Raw genomic sequence first — 17,692 nt, forward strand, 5'->3', positions numbered from 1 at the left:
CTATTAAAATACAATTTAATTTGAAAGACAATTTTTATTCCCGAAAACGTGAGAGAGAATTAAGATCTAAAGTATTTTTATGAATAAAATACCTAAGATATATGGGGTATATGTATAAAAGGCTGGGTAAATTGTTAGTGGTTAATGAATATGATGCTTTGCTTCCCTACCACTGCTAAAAATGTGAGGTTAATAAACACTAATGTGCTTCTTTGTTGGTGCATAGTACTCTTGGCCTTATCTAGGTGGTGCTTTGAAAAATACCTTGAGTCCTATCTTATTGTGATTTAAAAATAAACAGTTCTTACGTGAAGGTTCTTCAGGTTCTTAAAGTCTCCATCTTTGATTTCAGTTATTTTGTTGTTTTGCAGGTCTAGCAGAGTTGTGTCAGGGGGAAGATCCTTTGGCACTTTGTCCAGACCTGGCATAAGAGTAATAGGAGTGTGTGGTGAGTTGAAGGGACACATAGCTACAGAATCACACAGTATATATTTACCAAAAAATTAATGTTGTGATGATCATATTAACAACAACAATTCTTCTTCTAAGAATTGCATTTATTGTAGGGTAAAATTTTTGCTTTATCTTTTGCAATCAAGTCAAATGACTTTTTGTATTTAATAATAAACTCAACATGATATTTTCCTCACGGAATTACTCCTCTGCATTAGGGGAACATTTGTGTTTCATTAGGGTGTGGCTCAAATCTATATATTTTACCTCTTTCTTGTTGTACTGAAAAGTAGTTATTTTGATAAGTAGTCAGCATAAGTGATTTGTAAATCAATACATTTTTACATAAATAACGTGTCAATAATTACTGTAGCCAAATCATCAGTAATAAAGATCTTTTTGATAGACCTAACCCTGTCACAGATCTACAGTTAAAATTATATAAACGTATAATCAACTTGTGGCAGGATCTTGAAAATTTATCCAACATTTTGGGATAATGGTTCTTTTAGTTTTCATTAGAATGCCAAAATAATGTTAATTTCAGTTAATATTTTATGACCAATAGATATATGGCTACTTAGAATGAAACAAATTTGGTAGTATGACATATCTTACATTAATTTTATGAAGCATTACTTTTGGACTTTAGATTTTGGTCTAACTGACTGAATTATTGTTTTTAGGTTGCAAATGTAAATTCATTGAATAATCAAATGGTCCATGGTATTAAGAAATATTTTAATAGTCATTCAGCTAGTCATATAAGGATGAACCAGAGTTATACAAAAGGCAATTATTTTGAATAAATCATTGAGAATCATAACGGAGAAAAATATTTTAAAAGGCCGTTTGCTTTTCATTTTTCCATTGTTTCATATTGAAGTAGGACATTAAGTAAAAATTTGATGTTCTATTAACTCAAATTAATGTGATCATTTCTGTATTTTAAGACTGCATGACATAAATCAGAAATATTTTTTAACCTTTGGTAGAAGCAATCTCTCCATCATATCTGAAACTGGAAGTACTGAAGGTTATTTTTTCATCAATTCAACAAGCCTTTATTGAATACCTCCTGGGCAGCCTAAATTTATTAGATCCTGGGAATATAGCAAGACCAAAGCAGATATTGCCCATGACTTCATAAAAATATAATTCAGTTTACCATTTTCAAGTAAAATAAAATTACAACAGGGTATAATAACTGCTATGTTGAAAAAATCACTTTTCAATTTTGAGTTTTATGTAAACATACTTGTAAACCACCATGGTAGCCATATTTTGACTGTCTTCATTTCTTCCATGAAAATTACAGAAAACATACCTGAAGCTACCAATTTGTGAGTCTTTTCTAAGTAATTTTTTCTTTACAATATCACTACTTCATCGATAGTTGGGGTTGCGGGTAGAATCGTGTTCTTAATTCAGTGACCACCTATCTTCATAAATTTAAGTATCAAAATGCAGGTAATTCTGAGCTTATGTATATATGTTACATCAATGTATAACTTTTATAGACAGAGTTCCCATCAAAATAACAAGAGTTAAGTGTTTTCAGTGATGAACAGTAAAATACGAGAACAGTTACCTTGTAGGAGGTTGTTTAATGACACTGTACAGTTGTAATCACTGCCATTTTCAGAAATGTCAATTTGCTAATTTCATGCAATTAGGAATAGTAGACTTCTGCCAAATCTTTGATAATTAGTGTTCTCCAACCCAGAAAAGACAAACTTCTTTTCATTTGGAAGGTAGTTACTACATTTTATCATTCCTTCTTGGGCACCTTCATTGAAGTCCTAATTTCCACTTATGCTTACTTTTATTCACTGGTGAACTTAAATTCTAGTGACTCTCAACATTTTGTCAATGCGAAACTGCAGATAAAATTTCAAATGTGTAGGGAAAGAATGATGTCTCTGGTGGCTGACACTTTTGATTACATTGTCATCCTAAAATTTTGTAACAATAGGAGCTACTTAAGGTAATTTATATACATCTTATTTCTAGAGATTCAGAAAAAAGGAATACCATCCTCAGGATTCTAATTCTTGTATTTTAGTTCTTGGAGAGCCATTTCAATGATTAAAATCGTAGTTCCACAACCTGCTCTGAATTAGTAAATTTATGTTTATTTGGGGGATTTCACATATTAATATTTTTTAATTAATAATTTAGTTTTAGAGTTTATTTTTTAAAATGAAAATATGTTATTATTTACCTTACAACAACCCGATGAGAGAGGTAAGGCAGTATGGTAATCTCATACTTTCAGACAATTCTTTTAAGAAGTTTCATAACATGAACAAATTTATCTAGTTAGGAATGACAAAATGTGGATTAGATGACAACTCTCCTGGCTTCCAGCATGACTTTTTTTTCTGGCATACCTATCTGTATCCCCTGAAATAATTGTTCTGACATCAGACCCCGTAATATGCTGTACCTGTAAGGGGTAGATAACGCATTGGAGTGTTAACTAGCTTGCTCAAAGACAAGAGGCAGAGTATAATGGAGAATTTATCCTAGTTATTATGAGTTCTCTGAATGTCATAAAGGGAAGGGCCCTTAAATATCAGCTAGTCTATGGTTCCCAAATGCTGATTAGGCAGACTCTGTGATGAAGTTTTTAGCAATCTATATCAAAATTTAAAAAAAATCAGTAAGAGCAGTGTGGTTAGTTTAAATTATCTCACACACACACAGACACTCCACACACACCACACACACACACACACACACACACACACACACACACACACAATTTCTGAGACCATCTGAGACCAGTTCCTGCCTTCACTTCCATTTCTACTTTTAAATACACGTTCTTTAAAAAATGATTATGATAGCAGATGGCAGGCTCCTCTTTTGTTAGGTTTGGTATTGACCTTAATGAGAAATTAGCATGTTCAGCATTCAAAAAAGTTTACTTATCCCAGAAATCAGAGAATTTCAAGCCAGTCTAATCTTCTCATTTCATAGGTAAAGAAACAGAAACCCAAAGAAATTAAATAGCTTATCGAAGGTGCCTCATGGCTAAAGTAGACCAAGAACCAGGATAGTCTGAGTCCTCACTCCAGAAGTATGTGGGGTTTTTTGTTTTTTGTTTGTTTGTTTTTGTTGTTGTTATTGTTTTGAGACAGTGTCTTGCTCTGTCGCTCAGACTAGAATGCAGTGGTGTCATCTCAGCTCACTGAAACCTCCACATCCTGGATTCAAAAGATTCTCCCGAATAGCTGGGACTACAGGCGTGTGCCACCAACGCCTGGCTAATTTTTTGTATTTTTAGTAGAGATGGGGTTTCACCGAGTTAGCCAGGATAGTCTTGATCTCCTGACCTCATGATCCGACAGCCTCGGCCTCCCAAAGTGCTGGGATTACAGGTGTGAGCCTCCGTGCCTGGCCGTGGTTTGCCATTTATTCATGCAATTGATCATTGTGCATATTTTCTAATGTTGATCTACAGCTATTCCTTGAGCATATTATACTCATTCCTAGCTACTCATTTTTGTTCATACAATGCATATTTTACGTAAACTCCACTTATTCATTTTTTTCTATTTCCATTCTAACAATGCCTTGAAGCACATCCGTTATCTCCTCACCTCTGTAATATTCATCCTGACTACCCCTGTATAACAGTAATCTTGCACCGCTGAACTTCTTATAGGCTATAAATTTATAAGTTTAAACTATACTGTCCTGTATTTCAGGGTCTTTGTTTGTTTTGTTAGTGTATTTATTTATTTTTTTCCTGGTAAGGAGGACTAATTATTGTTTCACATCAGCAATTTGCTCTGGCTGCTTTGAAAACAGGAAGAACCTTTCTGATTAATTAATTTTCAAGTCTTATCTGCCTTGCTGTCCCATGATGAAAAGTTTATGAGTATGGCTTTGAGATCATTTCTGCCGTGTTCTGTTGTAACCATCTCCCTATAACCTGCTATCATAGGAATTTTTATTTTTCCTCAGAAGTATTAGGATACAACTGGTTATAATGATTACATATTTTTTCCCGATTCTCAGTTGGCCAGGAACATTTTATAAATGAATGCTACTTACTGTCAAATATGTCATTCCCATTATCTGCACGTGAAAATTGCTCTCACTTTCTTCAGTGTCTTTGCCATATTTGTGAAGCACCTTTTGTCACATAAATATCTAAAGAAGACTGATTTTTCTGTCTTACAGGGTGACTACTCCAGCAGTAAGAGTTCCTCTACATGGCATATATTTCTCCTGGGAAAGGATCAATTAGAAGCTTCTAAATGAAGAAACAAATCCCCATTCATAGGTTTGTATTGTCAAAAACAATTAATCCCGAATCTGATTAATCTTCTAAATTCCAAAAGAAAATGAAGAAATTGTGAGTCTGTAGTTTAAAGGAGAGTTAAGAGACGTTTCAGCTGGGTGCTGTGTCTCTTGCCTCTAATTCTAGAAATTTGGGAAGCTCAGGCAAGTGGATTGCTTGAGCCTCTGAGTTCAACACCAGCCTGGGCAACATGGCAAGACCCCATCTTTACAAAAAATTAGCTGGGCATGGTGGCACAAGCCTGTAGTCCCAGCTGCTCGGGAGGGAGGAGAGGTTGAGGCTACAGTGAGCTGTGATCGTACCATGCACTCCAGCCTAGGCAACAGAGTGAGATCCTGTCTCAAAAACAAAAACAAAATTTTAAAAAGCTATTTTTTAAAAAGCAATGTATGTACTTCATCTGGATCCTGATTCATATAAATAAACTATAAAATATAGCTATTTTATTTGAGAGCTTTATTTTTCAGAGAAACATACTGACGTGTATTGATAGATAAAATCATATATCTGGAATTTGCTTTAAAATGATATGGAAGTGGGTGGAGATAGAAAAATAGTGGCATTAGTTGACATTGATTGAAGCTCTGTTGTGGGTACACAATGGGGTCATTTTATTCTGTAGAATTTTCATATTTAAACATGCTCCTATAATAACAATTTTTTATAAGACCGTTATGTGAATTTCAATTCTGGTTCCTCTTCTTGATCTTTAAGATTAGAAGACATATTGAGGTCGGGCATGGTGGCTCACGCCTGTAATCCCAGCACTTTGGGAGGCTGAGACGGGCGGATTACGAGGTCAGGAGATCGAGACCATCCTGGCTAACATGGTGAAACCCTGTCTCTACTGAAAATACAACAAAATTAGCCGGGCGTGGTGGCGGGCGCCTGTAGTCCCAGGTACCGGGGAGGCTGAGGCAGGAGAATGGTGTGAACCTGGGAGGCGGAGCTTGCAGTGAGCCAAGAACGTGCCACTGCTCTCCAGCCTAGGCGACAGAGAGAGACACTGTCTCAAAAAAAAAAAAAAAAAAAAAAATTAGAAGACATATTCTTTAAACCCTCTGTCCTCAGTTTTCTTAAGTCTTTCACAGAATTTTTGTGAAAATTCAATAAGCTATGCTACAAAATAATCTCCTACCATAATGCATAGCAGCGTCTCAAGTATTGCTACCTATGATTATTATAATAAGCAAAATAGAGGGTGTTGCTCTCATTATCTTTCTGAATAATCTTTCTGATTATTCATCTGTAACTCCTTTTTTTCTGTACAATCACCATGCATATCATCCTAGAGAATGAAATCTGTTTTTCAGGTATGTCAAACACGAGGTGTTCATCTAAAGATCTTGGTCCTGAAATGTTTTTTTCTTTACAGTTATTTCCTGCATTCATCATTGTTCCCATGAAGTTCAGGGCCTTTGGGGTGCTTGTTGTCCTATCTCTGCCTTTGGATAAGCCTTCAGTTTAGGAAGCACATGATCCGATCCCCACTGAATAATTAGACCCCTCAAAAACTGCTCCTTGTCAATTTAACCCTATTTTAATGGTGGCAAATGCTACACTCTTGCAAATCTATAAAATATTACTCTTTGTTTGTACATCATTAGAGTCAGAATGGCTTGGGTTAAAATCAACTCGGCTATTAAGGAGAGATGACCAGAATCTCTAAGTTAGCATTCCTCAGGCTCCATTTCCTCATCTGAAAACACCAAGCCTGAAGTAAATTGTGGTAGAAATACACTAGGACTAAAGATTATTTTTGATGAAAAATGCTTATTTGAAGTAAACCTAATCTTCAAAAAATATAAAAACCAATAGTATTCTATGAAACAGTTATCCTACCTTAATTTTTTAAACTTTTAAATAAATTTAAATTCTGCCTTTAAGCATATCTGATTGTATTAATTGTATGTGATTTTTAACTAAATAATTCCTATTGATAGTGATTAATTTTATGGTTATTCAGAAAATAATATAGAAAGTAAAATGTTGGCATTTTAAATTATATGTATCATTTAGCCAGGTTCAATTTACGTCCAAAAAATGTTCCATAATGAAAACAAAGTAATCAGGATATGACTTAATACTTTTCTTACAATCTTAAGTAGAAGAATTAAGTAACTATGAAGTTAATTTATAAATTAATTTAGTTATAATTATTTAACATCTTAATGTAGTTTGTAATTATTAAATAATGACCTTCATGGGGGACATGTAATATCTGTGAGCTTTCTCTACATAATATATAACTATGCTCAAACTTCTCATTAGAAATATATATAAATCTAAGTATATATGCAGATGATTATATTTTCCAAAGATGCCATACATTAAATTTTTTATCCTACATCCTCTTCTACAATAAGCATTTGTCCCATTACCATTAGAAGGTAGCATCTAATTCCTCTCTCTTCCCTTTGAATGTAGGATGGTCTTTTGATGCCTCTAGGAATCAATAGACTGAAACACCATGACATTTGAGACAAGGTCAGAAAAGATTGTGTAGCTGCTACCCACTTCTTCTGGGATGCTTGCTCTGGGACAGCCAGGGGCCATAGAAAAAAAGAGAAGCTGCCTGAGGCAATCCAGAGGATAGAACAGTCAAGCTTGTGGGCGATAGTGGCAGCAACTGTCAGTTATGACAGTGAACTGTCTCAGGTGTCCAGCCCAGGCTAGCCTTCTTATGACTATAATCTCGGATAACATTTGACTACAAGTGCAAGAGTGACCCCAAGTGAGAACAGCCCTTCAGAGCCCTTGCCAAATTTTCCATACCTCAAGTCATGAACAAATTAAATCATTTTTAAGCCACTATGTTTTGGGGTAAAATTCATTCAGCTGTAGTAACAGGAGCATAGTGGTTTCCTACATTTATTTTTCATTGAGCATCCTTTATTTAACATAATTCTAAATTTTCTATTAAAACACCCTATTTTCAAGGTAGCCTGGATTAGATATTTGCTCTCCCAGTTTTTTATAAGGAGTTTTGTCTTCTTTAAAATCTAGTTATTTATTAAAGCAAATAAGATACTACTTAAGACATTACCAAAAAATCATTTCTGAATAAAGACTAGTAAGAAATAGACTTCTTTTTTTTTTTTTCTTCCCTTCTTTTGGTTGTCCCAGTGATGAATAGCATTGTTCTGTTAGCAAATGTCAGCGATCTGGTAAACATCATGTTGGACAAAGGCCAGGTCGTCTTAAAACATCATGCTTTTTTTGCCATGTGGCAGGAGTCCGAATTCTAAAATTTGTTCTTACTGACTTTCAACAATTTTTTTTTATAATTCTGCATTCAACTTCATAATTGGGACATTGGTGGTGTACTTCAGTTTTTGGGCAAATGACCAAAATAATATTTAGAAGCTCCAGCCCCAGCAAAAAAAACTTTTCTGCTCAAGGCAGACATGTTTCCCTCTTTCCATCTTAAAAAAGGCAATCTGACTGTATTATCAGTTAGACCAGGCTTCAGACATAAACAATTCTTCTCTTTAATTCTATTCTCTTTCTAGTCAAACTCAAGGAATTTCTAAGCTTCCTGGTTTTACAGTTATCCTTAAAGGGAAGGAGCAAGGATGCACTAAGAAATCACTTCTGTTTCTCAATCAGACATGTTCCCTTCTCTTTGCAGCTTGCTAGAGTGAGGAATATTGTAGAATATTCATCCAAGCATTAATTCAAGAACCAAGCCACGCATATGTTCGTGTATTCATTCATCAATCATTGATTGATATTTAAAGAGTCTAGAAAGTATAAGGCAATTTATTGTGTAGAGGTTGTACAAAGATAAATTATTGCAATACTTCTTTTCTAGTGAATAAAACAATAAAATAGATATATAAAAAGATAATTAAAAGATATTGTATAATCATAGATACGTATATATAATTGATTAGTATAGAATAATCAAAGCAAATGTAGATTACAGTAAAAAGGCAGAAGTAGGCAAGCTACAAAAGTTAAAGCAGTCCATAGACTAAGTCAAGAGTAACTGAGTCTTGAGTGTTACAGTATATATGCTAAAGGCTTTCTCTTTTTATTAAGACTGAATTGCAAACTCATTTTTTTTTTTTATTTCTGAGGAACTATGTAATCTTTTTCCACTCTTTTGAAGGAGAAAAGTTAAGATTAGAGGTCTCATAGTTTTCCTCTTTTACCCAGGGAATTGATATTTTAGCTAACCAATTCCCACCATATCCCCTGGAGCTAGGGATGTTCTTCCAAAGGAAAATGAATCACAGCTGCAGTCTCACAAAATGCCTTGATCCCACACAGCTGCCTCTCTCTCCCTCCTGGGGACTGAGAAGGAAACCAGGGCTATGTTAGTTGTCAGTCAGGTTAAGGAGACAGACGCTTCCTTTGGCCTTCTTGACTCCCTCTCTTCCTCCTCTCCATCTTTTAACCCCTTGATTCAGGAGACTTTGGGTCACATTGAGCATTACTCTTGCTTCATCTGAAGCATACTCCACTCCTACCCAATGTCAATTTAGGCAATCCAGTGGGCATACTCTGTGCACAGCCTCCTTCCCATATCATGTTTTGGAAGCACCCTTTTGGTGCATTAGAAACCCTGAATGAGGAACGCCTCACACCCCTGCTGCTGCAGAGCCAGACATAAATGATAAAGGCAACTGAGCATCTGTCTGCCCCTCTACAAAACTGTCCTAATTTATTTTTCTGGGTTGATTTCATGGCAGAAGTGTAATGGTTCATTTATCTCTTGTATAAGGTCTGCTTCTGGAAAACCAGTTTCCTCAGCCAAGCGAGAAGCTGTAGTACAATACATCCCAAGTGGTAACCTCTGACAAAATTTTTCACTAGTTCAAGAAAAATGAGTATGAATAAGAAGCAACTATATAATTTAAAAAGTTGTACTTTTTCTGAGTTTTTTAAAAATTAAAACATTATTTGCATTATAACGTACATTATTAGAAACCAGTAGTTATTTGTAATGCTTCCATATGGCAAAATTAAATGTGTTTCATCTTCTGGCACCATTTCTAGAGGGCTAAGTGTGTGGGGGTGTGAATCATTTATGATTATAAAATAGTCAAATCCTTCATTGTTCTCAAATCAAACAAACTCATTTTGTTCAAAGGAATATTGGTTTGGAGAACATTGAATTGCTTAGTAAATGCACATTTTTTTTTATTCTTGTCTGTTTACACTTGGAGATGATGTGGTCCTCTTTAGAGAGGTGGAGAGAGATGGTACTATTTTGTCTCTAGCTTGACAACCCATATACTTATTAAAGACTCTTAATAAGTCTCTAATAAGTGTATGGCTTATTTTCAATTAGTATAATATGATATAATTTGAATTGAGAATAATAAGTATAAATCATTGACAGTCTCTATTAAGTATATGGCCTATACCTATTATTCTCAAAGATAAATAAAAATGAAAGGAAATACCAGAAACAGCCTCATGTTCTTAGCCAACTTTGCCTGAAATGGTAAGTGAAATGTACCAGTTACTATAATAAGCATTTGTACATATATTTTTCTATTCCTACCCAGTGAAATAAGATATATTTCCATTCATCAAATGAGGAAACAAAGTTTTGAAAGTTTCAAGGTTACAGGTAGTAAACAGCAAAGCAGAATTTGAGATCAGAGGTGTTTAACTATACAGCCCAAGTTCTTTCCACTACTAAATAGTTTTAAGAGACATTTCAACTCTTGAAATTTGTTTATAAGAAATATATCAAGAATTATAATTTTAATTTTGGAGACTAGTCAAAAGACAATACTTGTTCTTATTTGACTTGTCAAGACTGATTTGCATTTCAATAATGAGGTGTTAGTCCATACCAAATTATACTACCTGATGACTCTTGATCCAAAGATGAATGGCTGAGTCAGAGTACCTAAGTAAGGGAAGCTGTCTTCCTACAGGATGCCAAACATAAAATAGAAAATGTCCATCAGTGACAGATTGGATTAAGAAAATGTGGCACATATACACCATGGAATACTATGCAGCCATCAAAAAGGATGAGTTTGCGTCCTTTGTAGGGACATGGATGCAGCTGGAAACCATCATTCTTAGCAAACTATCACAAGAACAGAAAACCAAACACCGCATGTTCTCACTCATAGGTGGGAACTGAACAATGAGATCACTTGGACTCAGGAAGGGGAACATCACACACAGGGGCCTATCATGGGGAGGGGGGAGGGGGGAGGGATTGCATTGGGAGTTATACCTGATGTAAATGACGAGTTGATGGGTGCAGCACACCAACATGGCACAAGTATACATATGTAACAAACCTGCATGTTATGCACATGTACCCTACAACTTAAAGTACAATAATAATAAATAAATTTAAAAAAAAAAGAAAATCCAATCAAAATCAGAACATTTAAAAAATTTTTGATTTTTAAAAGACTAAGTTACCTTGTAGATTTATTATTATAAAGTAACTGAAAGACTTCTGAATTTGCTTACTCTATATTTATTTATAATATTACTTTTTGAAATAAATGCTGTAATTAAGAGGGAACTGATTTATGTCTTAATAGACATAAAAGAAGACAAGATATGGGTCTCATAAAATTGTGGTTCCAATTACAAGGTAAGTTGCAACAAATTCAACGAAACAACTTGGCCAATATCTATGGGGAATTCATGTTTACTGTCTCAATCCCTTATCCTCTAAAAAAAAAAAAAAAGAAGAAAGAAAAAGAAAAAAAAACACATTTTAATACTACTCTGATAAATTAGAATTAGGGACTAAAACAGTCCATGCATTTTCCAGAGGCCTCAAATTACCCTGCAGAGTAATTACATAATTTTAATTTCACAGTTTTTGACTTCTTAGCTTTGAAAGAATTGTTTAAAATTTTGATATTTAATTTTGCCAAGAATATTTCTTAGTGGGAAAAAGTAGTCAAACATTTTAATTTAAAAAATTATTTGTATTAAACATTATTTAGATAATAAGATGACAAAGGACTTTTGTCCTTCAACACTGTAGCTTCTCTCTGCTCATTAAATGTCTGCCGAGGATAATCCATCAAGGATAATCCTGAAGACAACATTAGTCTTTGATACAGATAAGCATTAACATTTTCATCCCCAACTGCACTGCATTTATTTTCTTTTTTATAATAATTCAACCTTCATGCTTAGATCACTAGAGGACATAAAACAAATAAAAAATCAACTATATTGCATTTACGGTGAATTAGGTGGTCCATTTCTCCCTGCTTGCTTTCTTTTTTCTTAATCTGTTACTGCATGTAATCATATTATTTTAAAACTGCTTGAAGCTGCTACTATGACATAGGTACCTCATACAATTAATAGGATTTCTAAGACTGTGATTTTTCTACCAATGAAGATGTCAAGGCTCTCAACAGCTTGCCAGCATCATAAAGTAAGAAAGAGTTAGATAATAGTTAAAAATATGAAATGAGTTCATTTGGTTTTATTTAAAGTCAAGCGAATTTCATTTCCCTTTAAGAAATGTATTTTCTTAGAGATATCTGATTTTAAAATTTATAATATATTTAAATATTCACCTTTAAATTTTAAGATATTGAAAATACATCGCATGAGACCACTGCTCATTGGAACTTAGTTCTCTTAGTTAAATATGGTTTTAAAGACAAATTATTTTTATAATTTTAGCTACTTCCTTAGTATATGAGTCAGTAAACCTAGCCATAATAAAGGGATGATGTACACTTTGAGCTCCTAGAAAAGAGATAACATGTAGAAAACTTTCTCATCTAAAAACAAAACAAAACAAACAAAACAATATCAACAGCAACAACAAAATGATCACAAAGGTCCCAAGTCAGTGAACTTGCTGCTTCCTAAGACTACATTTTGTTGCTGTTGTTTCGCTTTGAACAATAGACTTATGCCCAGTGCTTTCCTCAGGGTCAAGCTTTATGAACTATTTTTCATGGAAGCAAAGGCAAACTATATTTATGAAAAAATAAAACTTCACTAAAGTGACTGGCCAACTCTGCTTTCCTTAAAAACATCAACCCTTCATTTTTGATAATATATGTAGTGAAAGTAATAGTACACTCTTTTAACTTGTTCTCAGAGGCAAAGTGAAATTTAACTCGCATCACATTTTTGGGGAACTTCGCCATTTTAGTAACTTCAGAAAAGATTATCCTGTGTATATCCATCAACTGGTGATTTCTTTGTCCAGATTTTTTTCAACCCTGTAATTTTCCTGCCCAAGACAATAATGCAGGTCATCTCTAGATACTTATAAAGTTTCTGAAGAGTAATCCAATCTCCCCTGTGGTGAATACACAATTCAAAAAGTAATAGTCACCACCACTAGAATATAAGATCCACAGGAACTAGGGCCATATTTGTCTTCCTCATCCTTTCCTCCCCATGCCTAGAGCAGAGTTCATCCATGATGGGTTGCCAGTATAGCTTCTGAATGAGTGAACCAATCAATCCACTGGAATTATTCTGTGGCCTTTTGAAAGCCTTTACATAACATTTGTATTTGGGTTGTAAATGGCTATACAATATATGTGTTGAAGAAGCTATTTCGAGTGTTTTTCAGTTGTTACTGCTGAATATACTTTATGTTTTTCCAGGTTCCTAGAGGTAGTTTATTCCAATTGTAGAAGTTAGTGGCACTTTTCTTCTGCAGACTGCTGCTAGAAAGCGTGTTCTGAGTAAATATAGGACTTCTGAAAGAAGTGCCTGATCATAATATGGGATTTCCTCTAGAAGGAAGTACACATGGCAGAATCATGATATAAAGATTTTTTTTTTTTCTTTTCATCTCCAATAAGAAAATACACCCCTTCCAAATGAGGAATGTGAATCAGCTGCCATGTAAACTGAGTTCATTCCCCTTTGGCCCATCCACTGAGCTTCAATCTTTCTGGAGATTTATCTTCTAAGTGTAATGCTCTTGGAATTTCCAGACCAAATTTTTCTGAAAAGATGATAAATCAAACTGTCTTTAGGGTGTTAGGCTAAAGATATATGTAACATGATTATATTGAATATTTACACCATACCTTAGTGATAAATATTTCCTTTGAAACTTTCTAAAGAATATAAGCAGCTGGATTACAAAATGTCAAAAGTACAGACAAAACTAATGCTCAGAGATGAAGGGAGTATTTTGATAATTGAAAGATAAGATTTTGTCATAAAATTTGACAAGTTTTGCTTTTGATAACTGCATATTTTACAATTTAGTAATGCTGAAACTCTGTTGTCTGGGCTAAGTGAAGAGTAGAGAGACTGACCTGATTTTCTTAATATCTAATATTTTATAAAACCACGTTATAGAATTAAGATTAAACCATCACTCTGAAATTTTAGAACATAAGACACTGTTTTCTTCAAAATTTTATTTTGTAGAAGAAGGGATATGAAGCTCAGAAATATTTTTTAAAGTGATTTTCCCAAGATTGCAAAGTAATGGAGGACAAAAGGAAGAGGGACGGGTGGGGGCGGGGAGAGAGAGAGAGAGAGAGAACCACAACGCCACTTTTCTTTCTATCCTGTTCTGCTTCCTTTATTCCTCATTAGGTGGCACTGTGTCTCACATTTGGAGAGATTAAAACTGAAAATGCTAAACTCTCAGAGTTGCCATTCCCAAGAACAAAACAAATAAGGTAGGTAAAGAGAAACTGCATCCCACTCACCCAAGTCAGAACACTGGACCACTCGAAGATGGCATTGACAGCGGAAGGGGCACACTGGGCCTAGAGGGGGCTCATAGTCGCGGTCATCAGGAAGTTCTGGGCCTATCCCAGAAGCCTCATCTTCTAGCATAAAGTCAAATAAGCCTCTCTGTTGAAACGGTCCGGCCCAGGAAACTTGTGCAAGCAGAAGGAGGATGATAGTGACCTTCATGACTTATCTCATGTATTTTCACAACCAGGGAACCTAGGAAACAAATGAGAGTTTGAAGAAGAGTAGCACTGCCTAATCTGTGTGTTGTTTCTTATATAGTATGCCACAATAGAGTGAGCACAGAGAAAAGGTGCAATATAATATTTCATTTATTATCAGGAAGCAGTGCATTAAGAATGTATTGAAAGATGATCGGGTACATTATAGTATCATTTGCACAGCTATTTACTTAGGATGAGAAATCCAAATATTATTTAAATCTGCTTGTTTTGAATTTTCGGTATAAATTAAGATGTATACTATATATTCAAATTGTTGGCAAAATTGTCACGATAATAAATCATGTTGGACTTTTCAATGCTCACTTAACACAAGCCTTGCCATGGTCAAATAAAATTCTCTCTATACATATAGGAGATCTCCAATTTCTGCTTCAGAAATATCTCTGGAAGCCAGTCACATCTTTCCATCCTATCACATTTATTTTGGTCCAGGCCTTTCTCATCTCTCCCTAAACTACTACAAGAACTTCCAATTCATCTCTGCCTTGCATATTTCCTCTATTTCAGTCCATCTCCCACTTTGCTGCCCGAATCATCCTCTAAAAATTCAATTTCATCTTATTAATTTCTACTGCAAACCATTTATTAACTTCCTTTGACCTATCAATACTGCCCACAGTCCCTGTGCTATATGTCAGACCACTCACAAATTGGTATGAATTAATAACTCTAGCCACATTCCTTTCATTGTCACACCATTCCCAGTCCTCACCTGAACCCTGACAATCAAAACTACTTGCCATGTAGAATACCGACCTTGCAAGAGTGTTGTAAAGATTAAATGAGATAGTGGGCTTGTCTTCTGTGTCCCCTGGCTCATCCAGGCAGGATACTGCTTTCTCCCTCTTCTCTGCTCCCAAAGCACGTTGCTCTTACCTCTTTTAAAGAACTTATCACATTATATTGCAATTTGTTTTGCGTGCTTGGTCTGTCCCTCCACTAGTCGATGTACTCCTTCAGGGCGTGTCTTATTATTCCTTGTTCTGTACCCGGGCCTTGCACAATATTTTGCACACAAATGACTCAATTGACCATCACTTTATTGACAAGACGATTTACTCCATTTGTTCCAAGCAATCAGTCTGATTTTTTAAAACACAAAATTAGCTTTTTTTCAATATCGAATTTCTGATATAAAACAGTTAGCGGATTGAAAACCTCAACTTGGTATAAGCAAGATCGGCTTTAAAAAAATAAATCAATTTCCTAGTTTCTCAAACATTATTTTTAATAAGCTAATACACACATATGGAAAATTCTAACTGATTTTTATATGCTGTATATATGATCTCATTTTGCTAACAGGGCATTTTGTAAAAAACTAAGTATTCTTTTGATAAATGTATTCCATATTTATCCATTCATTCCACAAGCACGAATCTATGTTGTTAAATCAACTGAAGTGCACTAAATAAATCTGAGTGACAAAGTGGTAATAAATCTGAATAACAAAAGGTACTTGATTATATAGAAACAAAGTCATTTGGGAGACAAAATATTTTTTAAATCGCATTGAAACTATTCTGATATCTCCAAAACATAGCAGATATTTAGCAGATATTTAGTCCCATCATAGTAGATAATTAGTCCGATCATCTCTACCTTGAATTGTACACTTAGATGAATCCATATTAAAGCTGTATGTTTGTAAGTAGATATTTAGAACTGTTTTGAGTCATTATCCAATTGTAGCGTATTTTAAAAAAAGGAAAAGAAAGAAAGAAAGAAAGAAAGAAAGAAAAGAAAGAAAGAAAGAAAGAAAGAAAGAAAGAAAGAAAGAAAGAAAGAAAGAAAGAAAGAAAGAGAAAAGGAGAGAGAGAAAAGAAAATAAAAAAGAAAGATCTTTGTATGTTCTAACCTTAAGGTATATTATGGAAATTTTTGCCTAGATTCTCTAGAGAAGAAACAAATGTTTTTCAGTTTCTTACATTTTTGTTCTTAGTTTATATTTACTACTGATATGTGTCTAAGGCAGCACATATTGAATACAGGCTTGTGGCTTTTGGTTTAACAAAATATCATAAAGATTATTCTTCACACTGCCACTTTAAGTTCAACATTAAGCTTTTTCTAGGAGCCCACTCCCACTCGGTTACTGAGTTTCCCTTTAAGAGAAGACTCTTGTTTTGGCAGCCTGTTCCCTTGAATTGTATCTGAGGGAGTGGTTTTGTATCTGTTTCCCATTAAAAATGCAATGTTTATGGTTTACCACAGGCTTGCTAGCCTTGCATATTTAATGTCTTACAAGCTTAAAAGAAAAATGAAGCCAAGTAATTGCAGATTTAATAAATAGCAACGACAGTTAATGCAGATGTCGCTTTGTAATCTTTTCTCCAGAGCAGAACATGCCTGGTTTTTTCACTAACAACCCACAAAAAGAAAGTGTTGAGTATTAGCTGAGAGAAATAGTATTATAATTTATGTTTGTTTACTTCTGCTAAAATGGCACAAATTCTCCAAACAATATTCTTTTTGATTGAAGCTGAATATAGACAGCCAGCTTATAACTTCAATCACCGATTTTTATTTCACTTTCATTTGCTGTGTGTGTGTCTGCATGTGTGTGTGAGAGAGTGTGTGTGTGTGCATTTAACCCTGACTGTACTGTGAAAAAATAATAGCATGTCCAGAAACTTTGTGCAAAATCCTCCATAAAATCATCTGTTTTAAATTAGTGTCATGGTACTTGAAGACCCAACATCTTAAAACATTTCATGTGGGTTGTCAATACTGATCAATCCTTTAGTCATTTCCTTCTTTCCTTAATTAATCAGAAATATAAAGAGCAAAGAGCAGCTGTCCAAGTAGAAACCAAGGAGATTGTTATTGAGATGATATGCTGTTTAAATTTTATTGAAACTGTTTTAAGTAGTCTGAAAATGCATGACACTCTCCAAGATGCTAATTACTAATGTAATATCACTACTCCACTAAAGCTAGTTGCCATAGTTTACAAATGTTTTACCAAAAATAATAATTTCTGGTTCCTAAAACTACTTAA

The 17,692-nt window shown here is 34.4% G+C and overlaps 1 protein-coding gene across 4 annotated transcripts in view; it reads right to left on the bottom strand.

Moving 5' to 3' along the window:
* The window catches only part of DCN (decorin), a 182,385-nt gene that overhangs the window by 18,614 nt on the left and 146,079 nt on the right, over positions 1–17,692 (bottom strand). For 3 of the 4 annotated variants that reach the window (XM_077954753.1, XM_001104261.4, XM_015152443.3), the window contains exons 2-3: positions 14,419–14,662; positions 309–421 (exon numbers count right to left, since the gene is read on the bottom strand). In XM_077954753.1, the coding sequence (XP_077810879.1) occupies positions 309–421; positions 14,419–14,629 (324 nt within the window). In that variant the 5' untranslated portion in view covers positions 14,630–14,662. Of the gene's footprint in view, positions 1–308; positions 422–14,418; positions 14,663–15,447; positions 15,594–17,692 lie in introns of those variants that run through there. The other variant, XM_015152442.3, reaches the window with a different exon arrangement.

This window comes from Macaca mulatta, chromosome 11 (assembly GCF_049350105.2).
Source record: "Macaca mulatta isolate MMU2019108-1 chromosome 11, T2T-MMU8v2.0, whole genome shotgun sequence".
NCBI lineage: Eukaryota > Metazoa > Chordata > Mammalia > Primates > Cercopithecidae > Macaca > Macaca mulatta.